At 38.1% G+C, this 24,400-nt stretch overlaps 1 protein-coding gene across 30 annotated transcripts in view; it reads left to right on the plus strand.

Annotated features, from left to right (window-relative positions):
- sox6 (SRY-box transcription factor 6) overlaps positions 1-24,400 on the plus strand; it is a 598,739-nt gene that overhangs the window by 258,964 nt on the left and 315,375 nt on the right. For all 30 annotated transcript variants that reach the window (XM_073049425.1, XM_073049424.1, XM_073049429.1 and 27 more), the window contains one exon: positions 13,287-13,494. In XM_073049425.1, coding sequence (XP_072905526.1) covers positions 13,287-13,494 — 208 coding nt within the window. The remainder of the gene's footprint in view (positions 1-13,286; positions 13,495-24,400) is intronic.

A 24,400-nucleotide genomic window follows, 5' to 3' on the forward strand; every position in this document is an offset into this window, starting at 1 on the left:
AAGGCAAACAAATTTTTGATGGAAATATTGTGTAAAAGCCTTGGATAATTTTTTATAATTTTTGACACAGTCTAAAGCCAAGACTGAAAATTATATAGCTACTTTGTAACTGTCAATTATTCTGTGTGTAGCAGTGTTAATGAGTCCGCAGAATCACTTTTTATTTGATAGAACCACCTCAGTTACACCAGGATTTTGGTAACATTGCTTGATGTTGTGAATCTCATTTGCAAAAAAAAAGGAAAATGTTCTGCACAAGTGGCAACTTCTTTTCTTAAAATAACTTTTCTACCAAAAGAGAGATTTGGCAGGAACGGGATTGCATTTTTCAACTGCTTTTCAAATCGTTTTTCACAGAGGGAGTGGAATGTATTGTGTACTCCTAACAATATGAGATGTATTCGGGAAGTCCGTATCTAATCAAAACATATTTGGTGCTTGTTACTTGACCTCTTTATGTTAACTATGCAAGGAATCCAGTAATAATTTTATTATTGCACCCTTGGGCCAAGATCTTTAAACTGTTTGGCCATAATGGAAGTGAGATTGCAAATAATTGTTTTTTTAACTCTTGGCAGCAATATAACTTCCAGTTTAATGACATCATAAGATCTGAGATCCTTAGAATGTTATTTGACTTACACCATATAACCTAATTTGTGCAAAAATTAGCAGTAGAAGTATATAAAATAACACAAGGTAAAGTTGCAGAGATTGTATTTAAAATTTTCTGAATGAGGTAAAGAATTGTTATGTGCCCGTAAGTAATTCATTTGCAAATTTATTCAAAAAGCTAACATTTATAATTTCATCATATTTTTATAAGCAGCATCCAGAACAGTTCTTTCCATATACTGAATGCGTGAATCAAGGGATGAATTGCCACCACTTGGGATAACAAATTATTTAAAAAAAACAATTTTCTCATGCCTGAGACCATAGTTTATCAATACTTAATCTCTTTTTATTCTTTAAGTATTAAGTGTTATCACAATAAAGGATATTCAATGGTCTTATAGCTGTCCTCATATGTGCTTGCAGACGTTTGTATCTTCCGGCCAGTGGGAAGGGGAAAAGAGAGAAGGTGGGTGAGATTTTTGATTATGCTGGCTGTTCTACCTGGGCTTTATTGAGGCAGCGAGACGTGAAGGTTGAGAAGTTCAGAGTCTGAAACTAGAAGTTTGTCCCCAGTTGTAGAATTCAAGTGACATCACATTGAGCCAGTCAATTTTGCTTTTGTTCTCTTTGTTTAATCACCAGAATTAGGTAAATTATATTTTGCCTTTTGTTGAAGTAAGCCTTTGAATGGGACACTGTTGGCCCATTATTGTATATCTGACCTTGAGTAATGTGATTGATTCATATTTAGCCTGTAAATTTATCAGTGTGTGGGACTTTGCTTTTGCCATTATTGTCTGCATTGATTTCACTGTTGGAGTGTAATTGTTCCCCTTCTTCTAGGAAAAGCACAATACTCATGCATTTCCTTGTGATATTAAAAGGTGTCATGACACATTCAGAACATTTCATCCATCACTGAAGGTTTGAACTTTCACTGAATTGAAAAATACGACGACTAAGCTATGTTTCAAGTTGTGTCACATTGTGGCTTATTTTTATTTTATTTAGAGATCCAGCTTGGTAACAGGCCCTTCTGGCCCAATGAGCCAGTGCTGTCTGATTACAGCCACGTGACTAGTTAACCCATATGTCTTTGGAATGTGGGAGGAAAGCAGAACACCCTAAAGAAACCCACACGGTCACGGGGAGAACATACAAACTCCTTACATATACCACTGGGAATAAATACAGGCTGCTGTTGCTGTAATAGTGTTATTTAACTGTGAAATTTCTTCCATTCCGGCTAAATCCTCACTTCAGCCTACCAAAGCTTACATGATGGAATCGAATGAAACTTCCAGGTGTCAACCTGAACTCTACAACTGGTGCCCAACCTCTGGGTTCTGGCCCTGAACATCACAATCTACACATCTCACTGCCTCAGTAGAACAGCCAGCATGGTCAAAAGTACAACCCATAATCTCTCTTCTCTCCCCCCACCCCCGTGAGCACATACTACTTAGCTCAAGGACAGATTCTGACTCACTGCTGTAAGATTATAGAATGCCCCTAATTCTAAGATGGACTGTTGGCCTCAAAATCTACTTTGCTGTGACTTTGCACTCTGCTGTCTCCCTACGCTGCACTCTCTCAGTACTGTCACATGTCATTCTGCAGTATGTTACAGTTTTTACCTTGTACTGCCCCAATGCACTGTTGAAATGAACGGATCTGAATGGATGGTATGCAAGACAAGATTTTCACTGTAGCTTGGTGTATGTGAAAATAGTAAACCGATTTACCAATTTCTCATTCCTCCTTTGAGACATCCTTAAAATGCATTTTGGTTGTCTGCCCAAAATGTTCCTTATGTTGCTGAGTGTTCAACCCTCCCTGATAAAGCCTATCTGAAGCACCTTGGATGTTTTAGTACATTAAAGGCAGCCTAAAAATATAAGTTGCTATGAATTGTTATTAAGTTACATGTGACATTTTGTCAACACTTTTATTCCAATGGAAAACCCCTAGGAGTGACTCCCTCTGCCCACTCGAGAGTCTGGATGCATTTCATATCGGGCTTTGGCTCATCACCTGGATTGCTCACAAAAGAGAAAATTTGTAATTCTAGTACCTCCTGGTTGCCAGTTAGGCAAAAACATTGGCAGACGCTGGGAATCAGACAGCGATCCAGACGGCACTGGCCTGTTTATCTGCAAAATAAATCTGATGTATTCCAACACCACTTTAGCAAAATGAAAAATTAATTTGCAGTAATTAACTGTCAGAAGCAACATTCAAAATGTAACTGCCAAAAAAAACAATCTGATGGTATTCTGTGAGCCCCAATATGACCATCATTGGCTGATGATAAAAGTTAATACTTGAAAAGATGAAAACTGGGGTGATTTGTGACATATTTGACAAAGAATAGAATATGGATGGTTCTGTCATACATTATCTGGGAAATTTCTAGAGCTTCCTTGTGGCACTATCATACCTCAATTAAAATATATAAAGCATTAGGACCTGAAAACTGATTGAAAGAGATAAATACTTCAGATGTTTCTCTGACATTCCTGTGTCTGCTTTTGAGCTGGAGATGCTGACCAATTTGAAATGAAATGGCGATAATGTTAAGGTTGGGTCTCAGACAGTTTTTTTTTAAGGTCATAGGAATGGTTTGGGGCACAAAGATGGGAACTAGGGGTCTAAATAGGATTTAGGGACTATGTTCCTACGCGTTCTACTTCTAAGGCCAGGGACGTGGACCTGTGATGAAGGACATCCATGGAGAGGTGTCAGACTAGCAAGAACTGTGGACGTAGAACAGTGGGGATGAGGGCTGCTGGTCCCCCAGGTCAAGCGAGTCCCCCTTATGTGAAACTAACATTTGTCTGTCAGCTAACTATTAGCTGCAGTGGTTACTCCTAATTCGAAGCAGTTAGTAATGAAAAAAAAGTTGTAAAGGAAGTGTTTGATATTCCATGTACCTTCATGTGGAAGAAAGAAGTTTATAAATATGGATGAGCAAAATTCTGTGATGATTGAAACACCAGACTCCACGAGCTGTTCGCAGAAGCACATCTCAAGACAATCACCAATCTAGTTAATTCTACTAACTAGATCTGTTAGTAGAAGATCTAATCAGTAAATGACATCTTTAGTGAAGCTTGGACTCTGCTGGTTTTCCACTGCAAAGAACTACCTGTGAATAAAACTTGTAGTCTGACAGATAGTATACATGCTGAAGACAACACTCCAGTTTCGTTCAACTGGTCCCAATAGCTCAATGGATAAATGCCATAGTTTTTGAACCTCCTGCCTTTGTACACTAAAACCAGTGTAAAATCCCTTGAGCTGTATGTATCAAACTGTGTTAATGTAATATAATTTAAAAATGATTCTGTGTTGCGGATTGAGGCATCTTAGAGCAGCATTTCCTAAAACAATATGTTCTGTACAAACTAAATTATATTTGATTTTTTTTGTATTTTTGTTATTAATATTAAATTTTAGGAAAGAATTTTGCTGGCACAGGGATTATAGCTTACTGGCTCTTAGAGGTAGAAAAGCCAAATTAGAGGTTTATTCTGGATTAGGAAATTTGAATTTGTTTTAAAGTATGGTTTTGATAAGAGGGAAAAGAAATTACTTCAAACAAAAATTCTGTCCAGAAGAGGTCTGAACGTTCTTCCTGTGACTGTGTGGATCTCCTCGGAGTGCTCTAGTTTCCTTCCACATTCTAAACCTTTAACGGATTAGTAAAGGTTAAGTTGTGGACATGCTATTTTGGTGCTGGAAGTATGCCAACACTTTTCAGCTTATATTTGGACTGTGTTGGTCATTGACACAAACAACACATTTCACTGTATGTTTCAATATACATGTGACAATAGTGCTAATCTTCAATTCCCTTAGACTTCAATTTGAAATGTGGTTGATATCAGTGATGTTGTTAGAACACTATGCCATGAGTAATTATATAAAAAACAATTCTATTTCACCAGTAAAGATCACCTTACACAATTATGAATTTTGAGACTATTTTCAGCCTTAAATTATTTGAACGTTCTACTCTATAAACCAGAAGAATGGAATGATCAACCTGGTAAACTTTGATATAATGACATTGGAATTCTCCTGCTGGCGATTACTCTCAGCATTCAGGTGATTGCATTACCTATCATACGTTCAGTTAAGTGGTTGTATATTACAACATATAATGGCTTCAATTGTTCTTGCTCCAGTATTTAAATATTTTCCTTATGTACTCATCATTCCCATTGTGTCTCTCTTCAGAGATAAAATTGACTGGGTTTTAACATACTGACTTAAGATAAAGCATGGTTAAATGATTGAAATTGCTTTGACTAAAGTTGTAACAGTGAGAACCTAAGTCTTTTCCTTCTTCTGTGATGTATAGCTCTGTAGTGAATGAGCTCAAAACACTTTGGATGTGTTTGATAATAAATATTATTTGAAACATTCTTCGATCAAACTATGACACAATGTACAAAGAGATGTAAACAGTATCAGTTTTGATAAACAGGTATCATATCTCATTTAGAGAACATTTGGATTATTGCATCTTGTTCAAATTTCAAAGCAGATTTATTATGAAAGTACATACACAACCCTGAGATTCGTTTTCACAGTATATACCAGCTGGTGGTGCAGGGGCATCTGCACCAGACTTTGAGGTGAGTGGCCCTGGGTTCAGATCTGGCCAGCTCCTTGCATGCTTTCCATCCGTGCTGGTTTGAGCATCGAGCTAGCAGCTTGGCCTTGTAAAAAAAACAGACAAAAATGCTAAAGAAATGGGAAGATTGCTGCCCGATGCGTCACAAGGCGTGGAAAGAAACAGCAGTTCACAGTAAATACAAAGAAACAACAAAAAAAAACAAGCTAATTAATAATAAAGGAAAATAAACAAGCGAGAAATATCAAAACATGAGGTGAAGAGTCCTTGGATGTGAGTCCATAGGTTGTGGTGACAGTTCAGTTTGGGGGGAAAGAAGTTGGGTGAAGTTGTTCTGCTTATGTTATAACCAAGCAGATAGAAACAGGTGGCTGATGATGTACAGGGATGACATCAAAACAGTAAGATTTACAGCTATTAGGGAATGTGTGACATGATGAGCCTTTTCTCCTTTAAAAAGGGAAGCCCAAAGGGAATATGGTCTTTAAAGGTTTTGTTAGTCGGCGAGGGGGGTGTTTCCATTTGTGGGAGGAGCAGATAAATTTAGAATGCGCAAGGAAACCAGAGCACCCAGAGGAAAGACCTGTGGTCAAGGGGAGAATGTACAAGCTCCTTACAGACAGAACTTGTTGTTCAAGGTATCTAGAAACTATCAGTAGGGTAAGTCCCCAAAAACAAATAGGGATTCAGAAGAAATTGATGTGCTTAAAATTTTGCACTGAAAATGTTGAAGTCATTGCTGCTGAGTGTGGAAGGTTTAGATAATAAAGACACATTTAAAGGGAACTAGGTAAGAGTGTGAGGGAGGTTATTATAGTGGCTTCACTGACGCAGTTAGGTAAAGAAAAATAGATAGAGGCTTATGTATAGCATAAACACCAGCAAACAATTGTTGGGAAATGGCCTGATACTGTAACATTCTTTGCAATTTCCCAATACCAATACAGTCTGTGCTGTGAAGTACAATTTGTACTGTTTTCTAATAATATTAATAAAAATAGATGTACTTATAAAATTAAAGCACAGAAGAAATTCACAGGTGCTCATTTGGGATTTTGGAAGATATTCACAGAACCCAAGAAAACGTATTACAGAACAGGATATCGTTCAGTCCTCACTCCATATGTTTTGCCACTATCTTTACTTCTTTAATCAGCTTACAATGTGAACGTTGTTAAATCTATATTAAATGCAATTCCCTTAATGACTTCTCAAAAACATCAGATCATAATCTTCTCAAAACATCGGATTAGTCAGACTGGAATAAAAATGGGAAATTCTGGAAATAATCAGCAGATCAGGCAGCATCTGTGGAGAGGGAACATGATCTTTGGGTCAGTGACTTTCGAATATCTGCAATATTTGGATTGTGGGTGGATTGGATCTTTCCTTAGCAAGTGTATGTTGACTATCATTGATTAATTCAAGCCTTTAAATAAATGCTTATATTAGCCTAATTCTAACCATATTAGAATTGATTCCAATATTTTACGTTCTTTGAATTTTAAGCTTAAAGTAGCTACTAAGTACTTAACATCCCTTCACATTTTGAAATAACTGTGCTATATTAGAAGGCTTCCAATGTTTTGGTACCTCTCCTGCAGCAAATAGAAATGGCGGTCAGAGCCTTGGCCGCTCCCTCTCTTTGTTTAACAGCCTGGAAGATGCTTCTATTAGAATTGGCAATTTTATCTACTTTAAAAACTGTTAAACATGTAAACACTTCATTTATTCTAAACACCCGAATGCTTTCACATTTTACTAGTTTACCCCATTCATTATTTCACATTTGTCAATGTGGATTAAACACCAGCTCCCGGTTTCACCTTTCACCTTGTGTTTCTCTCTCCCTTCCCCCCCCACCACCTTTTAAATCTATTTCCCATCTTTTTTTCTCCAGTCCTGCCAAAGGGTCTCAGCCCGAAACATCAACTACTTTTTTTCCATAGATGCCACCTGGCCTGCTCAGTTCATCCAGCATTTAGTGTGTAATACATAAAGTAGGGCCGGGAGCTCCCAAACATCCTGACTCTCCTGCAAGCTGTGCACTCCTTTCGCCTCAGATAGGCCCTTTACCACCCTTCTCCCTCCTCATCACTATTGACTCCTGCCCCTCCCTCCCTTGAGTGTCTCTCTACTTTCCCCTTGAATCTCTATCCTCTGCACCCTTACAGGATTGAGTATTATCATGGGCAACATGCCCTTTCAGAAAACAGTCACAGGGAATTAATTCAGTCTTGCTCACATCCACTGCCTTGCCACATGGACTAAGCTTTTTGGCCACGATATGTACTACTCTTTCATTAGTTGTCTTCTTATGTATTTATCAAATATTTTTAGATTTCCTTTGGTTTGACTTGTATGTTTTTGTTGTACTCTCTATGCTTTCATAATATCCCTTTACTCCTATACTCTCCTTCTTCGCTGAGCAGAATATTTTCCTTTTTTACATTCTGTGAGCTATAGTGACTTAACTCAGCAAATATTTGGACGATCATTCAAGTTACATGGAAAGTTAAGGCCATTTTATTGGAAGCAATCATGGAGCTATAATCATTGTCATTATAACATGGGAGGTTAGGTTGACACTGTTCACTATAGCAAAACCTAAAAGTGCTGATTAGATTATGACATTGGAGATCAGGAAAATCCTGTTCTTTGGCTTCTCCTCTTTTTGTTTTCACATGTTACTTGCTTAAGATTATGGAGAGTAACTTCATGTTGTCAATCAACTCGACTTAAAGATGGCATTCCTTGAATAAAGTATGCCATTGGTCTGTCTTTGGGACTATGAATAATTGGAAATTCTAGATTGAAAAGATGAAATTTCTTGGATAAGATTTAGCAGCTGATTGCCCTCTTGTAAACCCTATTATAAACCCTATTCAACAAAAAAAGAGTTTATCTGGAATCTCACTTTGTGAATCACAATTACACCGGCATCATGAGCTATTAATGAGTTCACGGTGCCGGTGTAATTGTGATTCACAAAGTAAGATTCCAGATAAATTCTTTTTTTGTTGAATTGTAATTGATGATTAAGGAATACCCAGCGTGCTATTATTTGGATGTGTGTATCAATTGTGACTCTATAGAAGAGATTGAAGCTTGATAATTACAGCGATTGTGCAAAATGTCTCCTCAACGTGCAAACCCAGTGTAAACTCTACTTCTCGTCCCAAGCAGCGAGTCAAATGTGCATGTTGATTAACAACTTCTGCCTGTGAACGTGTGTGTGTGTGTTTGTGTGGATTGCTTTTTGAATGTCTGCCAATAGATTTGAAAAACAGACCTTGACTATGTGCACACAATACGCAAGTATTGTTTTGTGGCTGGCGCTCACTTCATATTGTAACACAACAATACACGCCTTACACATCACTTGCTCAGGCAAAGCAATACCTTAATTCTCTCAATACTGGGATAGAGGAGGAGCGAGAGGATTTGGGTTGACTGGTGGAACAAACCTACTGACCAGAATGTTGCACCACGTGTAACATGAAACGTGCAGCAGAACAGCAAGCATTCACTTTAAGCTTTCTGCATTCCTGCATGTTTATAAGGATTATCTGTCTTGGTTTACAGCCAATCACTCTCCTCCTTTCTTTAATTGGACTTTTCAATGTTTAATCTTTTATGTCAATTTGAGCTCTTAAAGGTGCGGCAACTAGAGCCTGGACAATAAATGTGTTTGTGGAATCTGTGCAACTAGCTGATAATGTTAAATTACATGCAATTACTGGCTTTTAGGTATTAATGCTTGTACATAGCGGTGACGTGATTTTGCAGTGACATCTTTGCCCTAGTTAATTTATTAGAGGTCACTTTTACGTTGCTCTCACAAAAGTCAAGCTAAATCATCTTTGGCTCCGTGCGCAAAATATATACCAGAGTATTGGCTGTCCATTGCAACCACAACCACAACCCGATGTTTGGTCCATTCAGGTGAATGGATCACAACATGTGGAGGTGAGCGCTATCCATGGCTGCCACCCTTGCACAGGCAACCAAAGATGAATTTATTTAACATGGTTTTGTTTGCATTAGGCCTGATACCATCTCCTTAATGGTTGAACTCCAGTTCAATTTCCAGTTTATTATCATTCAACCTTACATGAATACAGCCAAACGGAACAGTGTTCCTTCAGGGTCAAGGTGCAAAAGTTATACACAGCACAAGGCACAGTTAGGATAGCAAGTAAACACATAGCCGCGCCAAAATATATATATAGCCCAAGTCCCTGAGTGACATATCCTGTAAATTGATGGTGCACGTGTGTTATTGGCGAGAACAAGCAGTTCTCAACAGTCTGCAGGTGAACTTGCGCATGCACTCACGCACGCACGCACGCACGCACGCACGCACACACGCACACACACACACACACACACACACACACACACACACTCCAGCTTGTCATTTCACCAATCAAACACTGGAGGGCAGCACCAATGGGAGGGGCCTGCCCCAACCCTGCGTGGATGCCATGTTACACCGCCTCTGGTGTCTCTTCTCCTACACTGCTGCAACAGGCAAGCCTGCAACTTGAGGCCCAGTTCTTGCTCCAGCTGAGGCCAAACAGCGCCCCTGCTATCTGTCTCGCCAATAAACAAGGGGAAGAGACTTGCAGCATTTTGCTCTCTGACTGATTATTATGTTTGTTGTGCACACACATCTCAGAATTCAATGCAGATGTGAACTGGGATCTATCTGGCAAAAAACGTCAGCAACCGTACAGACTTACATCAAGAATAATGAAATTCCAGGCTAAACATAGGTTTATCCCAGTAAAAGGGCATATACGCCAGAGATTGTGTTAATGCATCACAGTCATATAACTGAGCGACAACCACAATTGAACCTCTGAAACATGGTGTAATTAATACTCTTTAATTAAAATATTTAAATAAAGGTCATTAAAAGATGTGACTGCCTGTACCCATTATCTTTGGTTAGAAATTATCCCAAGATGTCTACACTTGTTTGTGCTTTGAGAGCCTGTGTGATATCTCTGTGGTTGCAAATAATAGGAGTGTTCAGTAGTAGAAGAGAAACCCACATTAATCTGAGCAGAATTAAGCTCTTTGTAATTAACTGAATTATATTACACATATGGGATTACGCTGCCTTAAATTGAAAAAGCACGCGTTTGTACTGAGCAGACGATAACAGAATCTAGGGAAGCTATGGGGGAAAATGGCATCAAGTTTATTTCAGATTTCCTAGTTTATGCTGCACAATAATTTGATTATGATGAAGATGGACAGAAAAGATAAGTTCCTGTGCAGAGCTGAATGGTTCACTTCAACCAGTTAGGCATGAAGTTCTAGCATTTGTTTTCAACTGCAAACATATTGAAGGGTAATTTTTATGTGAACATATTAATTACAAACTGGAGTAGGCTACTTTGCCCCACAAGCCTGCTCTGTTCTTTAGTTTGTTACTTACTTTTATCCCTTCTTGAATAAATTTATATAAAAGTGCAATAATTTAAAAATGAAGAAAACAATGGTTTTATTTATATTTTGCATTTCTGGATATTCCAAGTCACCTTTAAGCCAACGTAGAGGAATTCTATTGTAATGAAGGGAAAATGTGTCCTATTTATGCATCGCAGAACAACAAAGAGTATTGTGACAGTGACGTGAAAAGATATTTCGGTGAATTTGTTTGATGAATAGCTCATATTTTCTCATAATTATTCCATGGGATTATTTATATTCACCTGTGAGAGCTGGTTTTAATGGTACATCGGAAAGGTGGCTCCTGCAACAGAGCAGCATTCCCTCAAGACGTAGCCAAATCTGAAATCTCTGAATTGGGACTTGAACTGACAAATGTCTGCTTCAGCAATGGGAATGCTACAATTTCAGTAAAAATTAGTTTCCTCCTTCATGCCTCTTATTGGCTCTGTTTATTCAACCAGCTCCTGGCTATACAACACAATCTTATGTAACTGGCTGCTCCACATATGTCAGTAGGCAAACACGCAGTGAGAACAGATGCACTCTATCAACATCATCGCCAGGTTTCGTCAGGGAGTGTGCCTGCAGGGAACAATGAAGTTCTGCAGAGCTCCTATCTCAATCAACCTTTAAAAAAATCCCCATCCAACAGAATGTATTCAAATTCACCAGATACAGGTTTTATTTCTGAGGATTAATGAAATCTAATTTGTTCTGTGATTCTCTGCAGTTCTACATATGGAGGGTCTTGGGTGACACTTTCGACTTCTTCTGTTACTTCTCATAACCTCACAAGAAAGATGTAATATTTGGCTTGGTCTTAGTGTCAAACAACACCCATTGCTTGAATCACTGCGTGGTATACCAGCAGAAACCTGTGTATAGTGATTGGATCTCACTTTTGGGGGAGTGCTGAAAGAGTTGTTAATCTCAGGAAATACCAGAACTGTGGAAACTCATCCTTCATGTTTTATCTAAAGGAAAATTTTCATTATAACTTGGCACAAAGAAAGCCTCTTCATGCTGATTATCAATACTTTCCTTTTTTCATCCCCTAATTTCATTTTCACAGAACTTTTATAGCTTTAATGTAATGAGAATCAGGCTAATTCTGTTTGCTAAATTCACAAGAGACTTAGTCTGAGCTTTAAGGATGAAACCATCAGCATTGTGTACCCTTGAGAAAGTTACTGAGATTTGTATGTGATGTCAGTATTAAAAGATCTTGTTGTCAGCATAAGCAGCATTGATTACAGACCAGATTATGAATGAGGCAGGCTAGGAATTAAAGCCTCCACCCAGGCAGCATTATTTAATGAGGTCACATCACTGGTTTAAGCTAACATATCTGCCTGAGTTATCAGACTGTATAGCATGCTAAATTTGCTTGAGATTTATTAAACAGTTTGTGATGCTATTCTGGGTGTATGATAGAGGTGGCAGAAGGAGGCATTGAATGCATAGCTTCCATTCTAAAATGGTGGCCTTTCAGATTCTTGTAGCAGGATTTCAGAAGTTCATTGCTGGGCTAAAGGATTACAGGTGGGGAAATGTTGCCTCAGTGAAGATGATCCGTCCAAATGCATTTAAAAAAAAATACTTTGTAAGTATTATAGTCACAGTTCCAGTCACCTGGGATCAGTTGTGAACTCCAATGCTGCCTGTCATCATGTGGATTTTGTCTGAGTGCTCTGGTTTCTTCCAATGTCCTACAGACATGGAGACTGATAGGTTGATTGGCTGTTAGAGTGTGGGTGAATGATAGAGTTATTGAGACTGTGGAGAGAATAAAATAGAATTAGTACAAGATTAGTGTGAATGGTGTTCAGTGATTGGTGCAGACACATTGGGCAGAAGAGATGGTTCATTATATTGTGACTCCATGACTATAAGTTAAGGGATTCACTGCATTTCTTAGTAAAATCCATTGTGTATTGTTAATGATATTTTTTGCATAATAATTGGTAGGTTGTTCATGAAGAGTACTGGCCCAAAACATCAATTGTTTATTCATTTCCATAGTTGCTGCCTGACCTGCTGAGTTCCTCCAGCATTTTGTGTGTGTTATTCTGAATTTCTAGCATCTGCATCATCTCTTGTGTTCAAATTGATGTTGCTGAGGTGTCTATATCTGATAGGTATTTATGACTTCATCTAACAACAATGCTTTTTGTAAACTAACCAATCAAACAGACACACATCACAATACTTGTCATGGTAGTATTCACAAAGGTTAAGACTCCAGCCTCAATTGACAAAGCTTTCCATGAGCTTTTCCTTAAGTCTTTTTTTAACAGGAAAGAAGGAATCATCACTATTAAAATTCTACTGAATGTCATACAAGTAAATGACATGAATGGTGTTCATGGTGATAACATTTTATTAAATCATTTGGTCCTCCCAAATATGGGAAGAGGAGGAAGAAATTAGCTGGATTGGATGGGGGTGCGTAGTGTGTATTAAATGTTTGAAAATGACTTCATAAAAGGTACTACAACAATTTTGTGTTGGTGCTGAATTGGATTGTATCAATATATAATTATTTTTCTCTTTTTAATAGGATTCTGACAACAAAGTCTGTTCCTTGTACTCCTTCCGCAATGCAACTACCTCACCGCACAAGCCAGAAGAAGGGGGCCGCGAGCGCAGTGACATGATCACTGGAGTAGGTTTTGGAACACCTGAGAGGCGCAAAGGAAGCTTAGCTGATGTGGTGGACACATTGAAACAGAAGAAGCTCGAAGAAATGACAAAGACTGAACAAGACGGTAGGCAGGGGCACCTTTTCCCTTTTGAGTTCACACATGGGTAATAAAACCATTTTGGTTTGGTAGCCAATGCAAGTGTATAGGATCGGCACGGCAGAAAATGATCTCGAGAGGTTGTCATGGTGATAGTGTTTTGATGCTTAGTTAGTGTCCTTTCTCTGGTTAAATAATGTAATACCAAAACTCTTCAATGTTTATTTTCTCTTCTACTTCAGTCATGAAGCACACCGATGTAACATTAAGCTAATAAGATCCACCTTATCCATGATTTACAATTATGTACCAAGAAAAGGGACATTGCGCCATATCATTCAACTTTCACATCTTAGCAAGGAGAGGGTCAGTCATTAAAATGTATTCATACTGACAAAAGAGATCAGTGACTAACTAGATTAGAGTAAGAGAATTTTCAGTAAATTTTTCTGCCAGAACATAAATAAGTCAGTTTTGTTTTGTATTGTATATATACTTTTTGATGTTGATTTTGTTTGAATTGAGATATTTGAGAATGCTGCATCACAAGCAAAGGCAGGGCAAACTACTTAACAGCTAACCTTTCCCCACAAAAGGCCTTGTTAGATTATAATTTTAACCTTTTCTTGGGAATGAAAAGAGACTTTTTTCTCTATTGAATGTGTAATTAAAGCATCTTTGTATTGGCTTCCCACATCAGTATATCTCTAGTGTGTGAGATCATAAAGCTTCTAAAATTAATTTATTATTCAAATTGAACTTTGTGGGTTTATGACACCCAAAACTTGGTTTAAACTATCAGGGTATATTTTATGTGGGACTATTTAAACTGATAGGTGACTTATCTTTACAGCTGCATGGATAAGCAGGTAGCACCAAGTCTCTGTTGCTCTGAGCATTTCTTTAAACTACCGAGTGGATTTCATCGATAAGACATACAGTATGTCCAAAACCAGATTCTAGACCAGCACAAGCTGTCTGAACCCACCCATCATTCTCAACAAGGTTTGCAATTTTAACAATGAGCAAACAACAATAGAGTCAATCAGAATAGCAAACTGCAGGTCTCAGAATGCTGTACAACACGCTTAATGCTGCAGCCATTACACTTAGAAACTTGCAGCAACTATGTAACAAAGAAATTGTTCCTGTAGGTGTGTAGAATATATCTTTTGCATGGGGAAAAAATGTTTATTTTGAAATAGAGACAACTACAATATCGTATTTCTATGTCTGTTCACAGAACCATCTCAGAAAATGCCTTCTTGAAACTGATTGCAAATTTGTTATAAGTAAAATGTTTTCACTGATATTCATTGCAAGCTAGTTTTACTGGAAATGTTAAAAGTAGAACCTATTTTGTAATTGTCTTTGGCCTGGCAGAAGCTTTGGTATCCTTAGCAGACTGCAACTAAAATGTTGACTTAAGAGTTCACCATTATTATAGCCATGTAATGGGATGAATGGTTTTCACCATTAATGGAGCCAATCAAGAATATACTTTGTATTGAATCTTCATTGTCCTTCAGGTGTTGAAAGAAGGCACGTTAAACTTTTGGGAGGGCGTGAGGCTGGTGGAACTTGGAAAAAAAATCCAAAAATAGAGAGTCCATTTACAAATTAGAATAAGAACTTAAAAAAAAACATCTATCAATTAGAATATTCCATTCTGTGTTGGGTGCCCGACTTTATTTAGAATACCAAGGCAATGGAATTGAGCCAGGAAGTTTACTAACATGATTGATTTGAATCTATGGGGGGAATATCAGACTATTGTTGCCTTTCATTCAAGAAAGAAGGTTAAGATCAGGTTGAAAGTTCTGTTTATATTCATAATAGTTTGATAAAATAATTTGAATAATATTATTTCTACTAGTAATTGAAGTAGTGTGATCTAATATTTAAGATATTCACCAAAGGGGAAAATAAAGAAGTCAGAATAACTTTATAACACAACTGATTAAGCATGAAGAGCCCAACAAAAACAACAGGAAACTTTATCTGCAATATATTTAAAAGGGAAATGTTAATGCTTGAGAAATAAAGACAAAGCAGCTGGTGATGAGGTTGCATGGAATAAACTGCACCACTCTTTTAGAGAACCAATGGAAATAGTACTGCAAAGTAATTTCCTTCTGTGCCATAAGTCTGTTGATTATCAGATGAAAGTTAATTACTTTATGCCCTCATCTAAGCTGATGAGTCTATCAGTCTAGAGAGATTGAAACAATATTCTAGTTCTAACCAACAATCCAGTTGCATTTGTTGAATAAACACAATTGGGTTCAGCTCAACACTTTTCTTGCCTCCGAAGAATTCTGGATGTGTACCTGGGTGAAGAAATATTTCATCAAATAAGAAAGACTTACTCTATCTTGCTTACCTTAAAAAAATGAGATGAAATGGAGTAAAAACAAGATCTGAGATCTGAGATGGAAGTCAGCCCTTTGCAATAGAGTTCAGTATTCACTGTATCAAAAACTGTGTATAGGTTCATATCCATTCTGATGAGTAACACCCAGTTTATGCATTAGATTGGCATACCAGAAAGGAATGTCAGCACAATCAAGACAGAGGCAAGGTATTGGTAGGCTGCCCAAGACTAGCTTCTGCTGTAAGAATGATAAGGCATTGTCATTGAGTGCAGCTCAAGGATTATGAGAAGATGGTGGAAAGGAATCTTAGTAATAATATATCAAGTTCAAATTTATTATCAGATTGGGAAACTGCTTTGTTGAGGACCTTCGATCTGTCTACCAAAAAAAAGCAGGATCTCCCGGTGACAACCAATTTCAATATGACTTTCCAGCCTGACTTGTCTGTAAATGGCCTTCTCAACTGCCATGATGAGGCCAAATGCATAATGGAGGAACAACACCTCATATTCCATCTCAGTAGCCTCCAACCTGAATATCAATGTCTCTAACTCTGAGTAATTTCTCCCTCTCCCTCCTTTCTTTTTCCATTCCTCATTCTTGATACATTCTCACTCCTCTTCCACACCTGCCCATCACCTCCCTCTAGTTCCACTCCTCCTTCCCTTTCTTCCGTGGTTCACTGTTCTCCTTCAGCCCTTTACTTCTTCTACCTATCCCCTCCCACTTCTTACTTTATCTCACTTCCACTACCCACCCATGTTCCACCTCATTTGTTCTCACCTAAATTCTGTCAGCTTGTCTTCCTTCCCCCCCCCCCCCCCCCACCTTGCCTTCTTATTCTGGCTTTGGCCCCCTTCATTTACAGTCCTGAGGAAGGGTTTTGTCCTGAAACTTTGACTGTTTATTCCTCTTCATAGATGCCACCCGACTTGCTCAGTTCCTCAGCATTGTGTGTGTTGCTCTGGATTTCCAGCATCTGCAAGATATCTTGTGTTTATGATTTCCTGTTTATGTTCACTTTGTTATTAATTTCTAATTTTTTATTACTTGCTGCAATTTTAACTTCAGAAAGCGGGTCAGAAAATATACTTCAAGGTCTTTGATAATCTGCTAATGTAGCTCTTGAGTGAGTACGTTAAAGGGATTTACATCTCTGTTTCCTTGTCTTTCGTATCCTATGCCACTGACAAAATCAGAAAGTTTCTGTGTGGGAGCCTGTAGGTTTGAATGAATATACCCATTGGCATAACAAATTTTGATTGTGCATTAATATTCACCTTTGTACTGTCTCCACTCTTCTGTCACCAGCAGTTTGTATTTATTAACTACCAGAAACAGATGATGCCAACTCTCTGAAGAATTTGTCCTTTCAGAAAAACCTCTAAGCTGCACGACAAATCAGAAACTATTAAAGTGCCTGACTAACTTTACAGAGACTTTATTGTAAAATATTTCAATATATAATATTCTCTGAAGAATGCTGCATCATGTTGGAGAAAGGCGCTGTTTCTGTTGCTATCATGCAGTCTTTTTGGCTGCAACATGTTATATATTGATCCCATGCACCTTGACTAATTGGTTGCCTCACAGAAGAGGATTTTCACACCAGTAAACATATTTTATTGCCAGAAAATATGCATCATATTGACAAGAGGTATCGCTGCCAGCATCTCAGTAGCTGCCTCTGCAAATCATCACAACACAATGGCAATTTGTACATTACCCTTAAAAATGTCTTTGCATGATCCACAAAGACATGAGGAAAATAAAAAGCATATTGAGCCAAAAGATGGAGGAGTCATCATAACTTGGCCAAGAAATTGGTTCTTAAGAAGGGGTTTGAAGGATGAGTGGGAGGAGAGAAAAGCATCAGCAGTACATCACAACATGATTTCTGGACAGTGAAATGCACAGCCATCATTAGTGGGGAAAGGGAAAGAGAGAGAGATGTTTGAGAAGCCAGAATTAGAAGTCTTATTGCACTGAAGGAAACTCCAAAAATAGGAGGGAGAAGCTCCATGGATGAACTTGACAAAGTGTTGTCAGAATCCTAGTTATTCAAATTATACCAGCTTACGAAATACATCAGTCTTTTTTATCACCTCCTCTGAATAGTCACGTATTAATCAGGAATGGGAGAAGCTGGCTGATTTCTCCTTCATGTATCAGGGGCCTACAGACAATGGTTGTGCTTACACTGTTACCTGAGATCCAATTCTTTCACTCTGTTGAAGAGTTGAATCCAGGATTTCCATTCTTTGTGGACAGTTCAGTCACTGGGTAGTGGCATTTCCCAGTTATCCATTGGGTGAATTTGCTAGTTAGATTTGTTTTTGGTCATTTTTTTTGGACTCTTCCCTCTCCCTTGCCAAAAATGTCAATAAAAAAGGAAATAGCACCTGTACTATATTATAGCACTATGGCACCTTCAGTGAGCCCATCATTGATGTTGCAAATGTGTCTTTCCATTTACTTACCATAAGACCATAAGACATAGGAACAGAATTAGGCCATTTGGCCCATTGAGTGTGCTTTCCCATTCAACCATGGCTGATCTTTTTTCCCCTCCTCAGCCCACTTGCTGTCTAACAGCATTTGGTACGGTGATGCAAACAGTCCTTGCTCTGTCCTTGTCATTGAGTCTGGTAATTTGATCATGTGTTACGCTAAGAACATTTTATGTCCATTTTCATTTTAAAGAAAAGAAAATCTTAAAAGATAAACCTTGATGCATCAATTTAGTTGCCTTGAATAGAAAGCTGGATCCGCTGAATTCAGCTTGTGTAAATGGACGTTGTTGCTCACGATCTCTGCTGTTTTGGTAACTGGGATCTTTAGTGAGTCTGAAAGAGTCTTAAGTGCTTATGACCACTGTAATGAATGAAAATGGCTCCAGAGAACTGCATTAGTTTGAATTGTCACCGTAGCAATAAAGTGCTATTCGCAAAAAGGGAAGGAAGATCCTGTAAGTAAGAACTGTGTGTAGTATTTTCTATACATATGTATTATTTATGAGGTGAATACAGCTGGAACTTCTGATTATAAAAAAAGGTTTAAGTTTAAAACTCCAGTATTTTATACGAAAACATTAAAATGTTCCTATTCCACATTTAGGACAGTATTTATTCTGTGTTTATTTGGAAAAATTTTGTTCCACAGACTTCAGAGGCTATACTTCACACTAAAATAATGAAAGTGGAAAATGCTGGAAACAGTCAGCACGTCAGGCAGCATCTGAGGAAAGAGAAACAGAGTAAATATTTCAGGTTGAAAACCCTTGCTCAGAAATGATGCAAATTTAGATCATTGATATTCCTTTGATGTTTTTGCGATCTTGGGCATCTCGTACTTGGACCACATCACAAACGAGCAGGTCCGCAAGACCATCCAGCACCACGTTGGCCTCCATGAAGACCTTCTCACAACGGTGAAGAAAAGAAAACTGAGATAGTAAGGCCACGTAACAAGATCCAGTGGCCTTGCAAAGACTGTTCTTCAAGGAACTGTGGAGGGGAAAAGAAGGAGAGGCAGACAGAGGAAAAGATGGACGGTCAACATTAAAGAATGGACAGGGAAAACATTCGCGGTGACCCAGGCTCTGGCACACAACCGCGACAGATGGAACAGACTGGTGCAAAGCTTGGCATGATGGTGCCCCAACGATTCCATCAGGAGATAAGGGTGCAAGGATGGAAGGAAGGAAGGGATGCCTTTGACCGGGTTTGATGCGGACGTGTGAGGATTATCAGTTAACAGCCATAGGAGGTCATCAGATGGTGCTGGTCACAGGATAAGCACAATGTTGCTCCGCAAGCTAGCCTGGCAAATGCTTTTAATGCAAAGTTGAGAAATACAGGTGGAAATCAGGAAGTGTGCCACAAAGAACCAGCAATATTATAGTTAAGAAATGTAAGCAAAGGCAGATTGTAAGGAAATGCAGTCAGGAATTGCACTGAAATCTAAGAAATAAAGGACTTTATCATGAACCAATTGAAAGCCACTGTCATTGTATTGTGCTGCTGATTTGAGATGGTGTGCTGTCTTCTCCTGGGATGCCACAGCCCAGTTCAATGTAGTGAAGTGTCTCTATGGGGACAACTTGTAGACTTTGTTCCCACAAAGGCATTGACAGCTGGCAAGGTACTGCCCTCAATCACTGGCTGTCAAAGCTGTCACTAAGCTCAAGATTTGTTGCTCAGAGAGTATTAAAAACACGATAAAATGATTAAAACCAGATATCTGCTAACATATTGAATCACTAAAGTGTACTCAAGCACATTTAAAACAATTATATACATTTACACTACAATTAATTCAAATGAAAAAGTGTTCCCGGCAGGCATTTCATGATCATTTCAATAGACGGTTGTACATGCACCAGATTAGCAGGTTCAGCAGGTGCGTTTCCCTGCCTGAGTGTTGGAAAATAGGAGGAAGATTCTGCTGTCCCTTTGGACTCTTGGTGGAGTGCTGGCATCCAGAGCCAAATGCTTACTGGAGCAGAAGACTGCACTTCTGCCGGCACATACCAGTCCTGAGCTTCTGCTCAGTTAAGTGCTTAAAGACCATCAAATCCAACACACCTGCCGAATTTTAAGCAGAAGATCTGCCCCTGAGTTTAGAGGAGGACTCAATGCAAGTGTCAAATATCTGTATAAAGTTCATATTCATAGTCAAAGTTGAGCATATTGTCATATGCACAAGTACTTGTATACATAGGCTCAATGGAAAACTTGCAGGAGCATCGCAGACACATAAGCAACATTCACAAGAAACATAAATTATACTTGATTTTTATGAGAAAACAATTAGTGCACATAGAAAAGAATTCTATTTTAGTGCAAAGTGCTCAAATTGGTCATAGTGTTTGTAAATTTTATTGACAAGGCTGCGTGCTTAGCCCCTGCTCTTCTAGATTTACACTTATGATTGTGAGGCTAAGCACAGCTCCGATGCCATATTCAAGTTTTCTGATGACACCACTGCTGTAGGCTGAATCAAAGGTGGTGATGAATCAGCATATAGGAGGGAGATTGAAAATCTGGCTGAGTGGTGCCATAATAACAACCTGTTATCCGATGTCAGCAAGACCAAGGAGCTGATTATTTACTTCTGGGGGAGAAAACGGAGGTCCATAAGCCAGTCCTAATCAGGAACTTTAAATTACTCACTGTCACCACTTCAGAGGACCTGTCCTGAGCCAAGCATGCAGGCGTAATTATGATGAAAGCATGGTAGTGTCTCGACTTCCTTGCAAGTTTGTGAAGATTTGGCATGACATCTAAAACTTTGACAAACTTTTATAGATGTGTAGTAGAGAGTGTATTGACTAGCTGCATCACAGCCTGGTAAAGAAACACCACCCAGATCATGCTCTCTTTTCGCTGCTGCCATCAGGAAGAAGGTACAGGAGCCCTAGGACTCACACCACCAGGTTCAGAAACAGTTATCACCTTTCAACAAACAGGCTCTTAAACCAAAGGCTCTTCACTCATGTTCATTGGACCCCCTCAGTGAAATGTTCTCAGAACCTATGGACTCATTTTCAAGGATGCTTCATCTCGTTTCTTTCATTTTGTATTTGAACAGTTTGTTGTCTTTTACACACTGGTTGAATGCCCAAGTTGGTCCAGTCTTTCATTGATCCTATTATGGTCATTATACTATTATGGATTTTTGAGTATGCCAGCAAGAAAATGAATCTCAGGATTGTATATAGTTACGTATATGTACTTTGAAAATAAATTTACTTTGAATTTTGAACTTATTCAAAATGTAGGGTGATGAACTGGAGGCTAGGGGAACAAGAGGTTAGGGGAACAACATTACGTAACTATTGATAAACATAAAAAACCTGCAATAGAGAAAGAGTGGCCGAAATTCAGAGATTAAATACAAAATGTGAATGTCACAGCTGAAATTGAAGAACTCTTGGACTCCAATCATTTGCCCTCCAGTGTAATCATTCTTAACTTTGTGCATACTACTATTGGATATCAGTCAGCCAGCAATTTTCCATTGATGATTATTCTAACAAATGACACCATGCCCTGATTGTGATACAGATATTTAAAATTCATTTCCATTCAGTTAGCACAATACAACCTCTCTTCCTCAGTTAGCTTGGCCAATTATGGGATCCACATAGACATCCAGGCTTGACTACTCTTAGCCAACTTAATGAATTGAATCTCCACACTTACAATGCTACAATGTACAGTTTGTGCACAATTTGGGACCTTTTAGTATATACAGCATACTTAAAATAAAGACATTAGTGCCCTGGGGCAGTAGCTTATTACTAGAAAAGCAGAGGAGAATCCAACAAAGCACTATAAAACAGCAAGAAAATTGCTTTCAATATTGGGAAAAATTTAAGACATTCCAACAACCACTCGAGTGTTTTCCATTGCATTAATTAATGTGCTTTGCTATTGATTATTAAAGGATGATTTTACATTAAAGATAATCTGGATTAAAATATGGTTTCCAGAGAATTTTGCTGTAGAAGTCACTTACAATAATACTACAGGGGTTAAAGAAACAGCCTTGATTCAGACAGTGCCCTGAGTTACAGTAGATCAACCATCCTCATACCTCACCATATGCAGTTCTGTAGCTTGTTCAAGCCTGCAGGAATTGCCAGTCGCATTGGCATAGAAACTGATGATTCTAAATTCTCTGGCTGATGTTATATGCAGTTCAGATGCTGTCTTTAAATCCATATGTTGTTATTTTTGCAAACCGTTTGCATTTTAACTAGGCTTAATTTAAAACATTTACATTTTGGATAAACTAAAAAAAACTGTTCTGATTGTCAAGAAATGCCAGGGAAGTGGATGTGTTTGCATAATTGTTGGATCTACTGATGATCAATCAAGTATAAAGGGGATAATAGGTTTTAACATTCTAATTATTGTTACTGTGTATTGTTCAGTAGATTTTCCACCAAGCTGGAGGATGTCCTAGTTGATTTTTGTTCCATAGCCCCTATTTACTGATGTTGATTTTGCTACACACTCCAATCGCTCTTTTTCTATTGTAATCATTTCCATCTTTGCCTATCATTAGATTTCAGTTTGCTAGCATTTTTAATTATTGATGATGGCATATTTATTTATCTTAACCCTGTCACTTAAAGAAAAATTTAGATCTGATGAATCAAATACACTATTTCCAGTGAAATCAAGGGGAGTGATGACCAAATTATATGAAGAATAATGGGATGTCCCAATGTGACATATGAAAACCACTGATGAAACATTGAGTATTAACTCTTTGCAATTTTGTTGTGGTTTACTTGGCCCTCATCGTTAAAGGCATCCTGTAAAGGAAACTGTATCACTTTTTGTCAGGAAGCAGATAGGATCATATTTCAAGAAGGGTGTATGCTTTAATCATATCATATTTTATCAAAGCTGAAGATTGAAATGTAGAGTGAATTTAGTTTTATTTTAATAAGAAAATTCTGAAGGATTTGGATTGGATTTTACTGCTGTTTGATGCATTGGCAATACATTTAGGTTGTTAATTACATAATTGCTTTGACAGCAATCTTAGCTCTAAAATTAAACGATGTTTTTTATCCTTGTGTACAAATTTCTTTTTAATATTTTAATATCTGATTACTGTTAATGAATGTAGGATCTTGCAAATATGATGTTCAAAAAAGAGCCTTTTTGTAATTGAACTATGAAACATATTTGACGAGGTGTAATTAGTGGTAGGGGGTGAGATTGATTGGCTGGTTGAATGATACCGCAACAATAGCCTCGTACTGACAGCAGTAAGACAAAGGAACTGATTGTGGATTTTAAGAAGGTGAAGTTGGTAGAATGCACACCGGGTCCTCATTGAGGGGGTCAGTGGTGGAAAGGATGAGCAGCTTCACTTTTCTTTTGGGGGAGATTTCTCCTGGGCTCAAAACATCGATGTAATCAGGGTAAAGGCACTCTGTTTGTAGTTCGTGGAAATTTGGTACATCACCAAAGACACTTGCAAATTTCTGTAGATGTACAGAGAGCATTCTTACTGGTTGCATCACAACCTAGTATGGAGCCTCCAATGTACAAGATTGGAAGAGCTCATCCAGCTCCATCACAGGCACACCCCTCCCCTCTGTTGAGGATATCTTCAATGGGTAGTTCCTGGAGAAGGTGGTATCCGTCATTAGGAACTGTCACTATGCAGGTCATCCCCTTGTCATAATACTACCATCATAGACAAGGTTCAGTAGACTGAAGACTCCACAATTTGGAAACAGCTTCTTCCCCTCTACCATCAGATCTCTGAATGTTTCATCAACCCATTTTTAATTTTATAGAGTAACCCACTTTTTATTTTAAAACTTATAGTAATAGTATGTCTTTGTACTGTATTGCTACTGCAAAACACGAAATTTATTATATAAGACAGTGATAATAAGCTTGATTCTAATTCTAAGATAGTTTACGCAAATGAAGCAATGATAAAAATAAATACTGTGAAGAATATCGTGACATAGTCTGCGAATTGTTACCTGAAGTGTTCTCAAATTAAATGTAGATTCATTCCCA

Source organism: Hemitrygon akajei, chromosome 6 (assembly GCF_048418815.1).
Source record: "Hemitrygon akajei chromosome 6, sHemAka1.3, whole genome shotgun sequence".
Classification (NCBI taxonomy): domain Eukaryota; kingdom Metazoa; phylum Chordata; class Chondrichthyes; order Myliobatiformes; family Dasyatidae; genus Hemitrygon; species Hemitrygon akajei.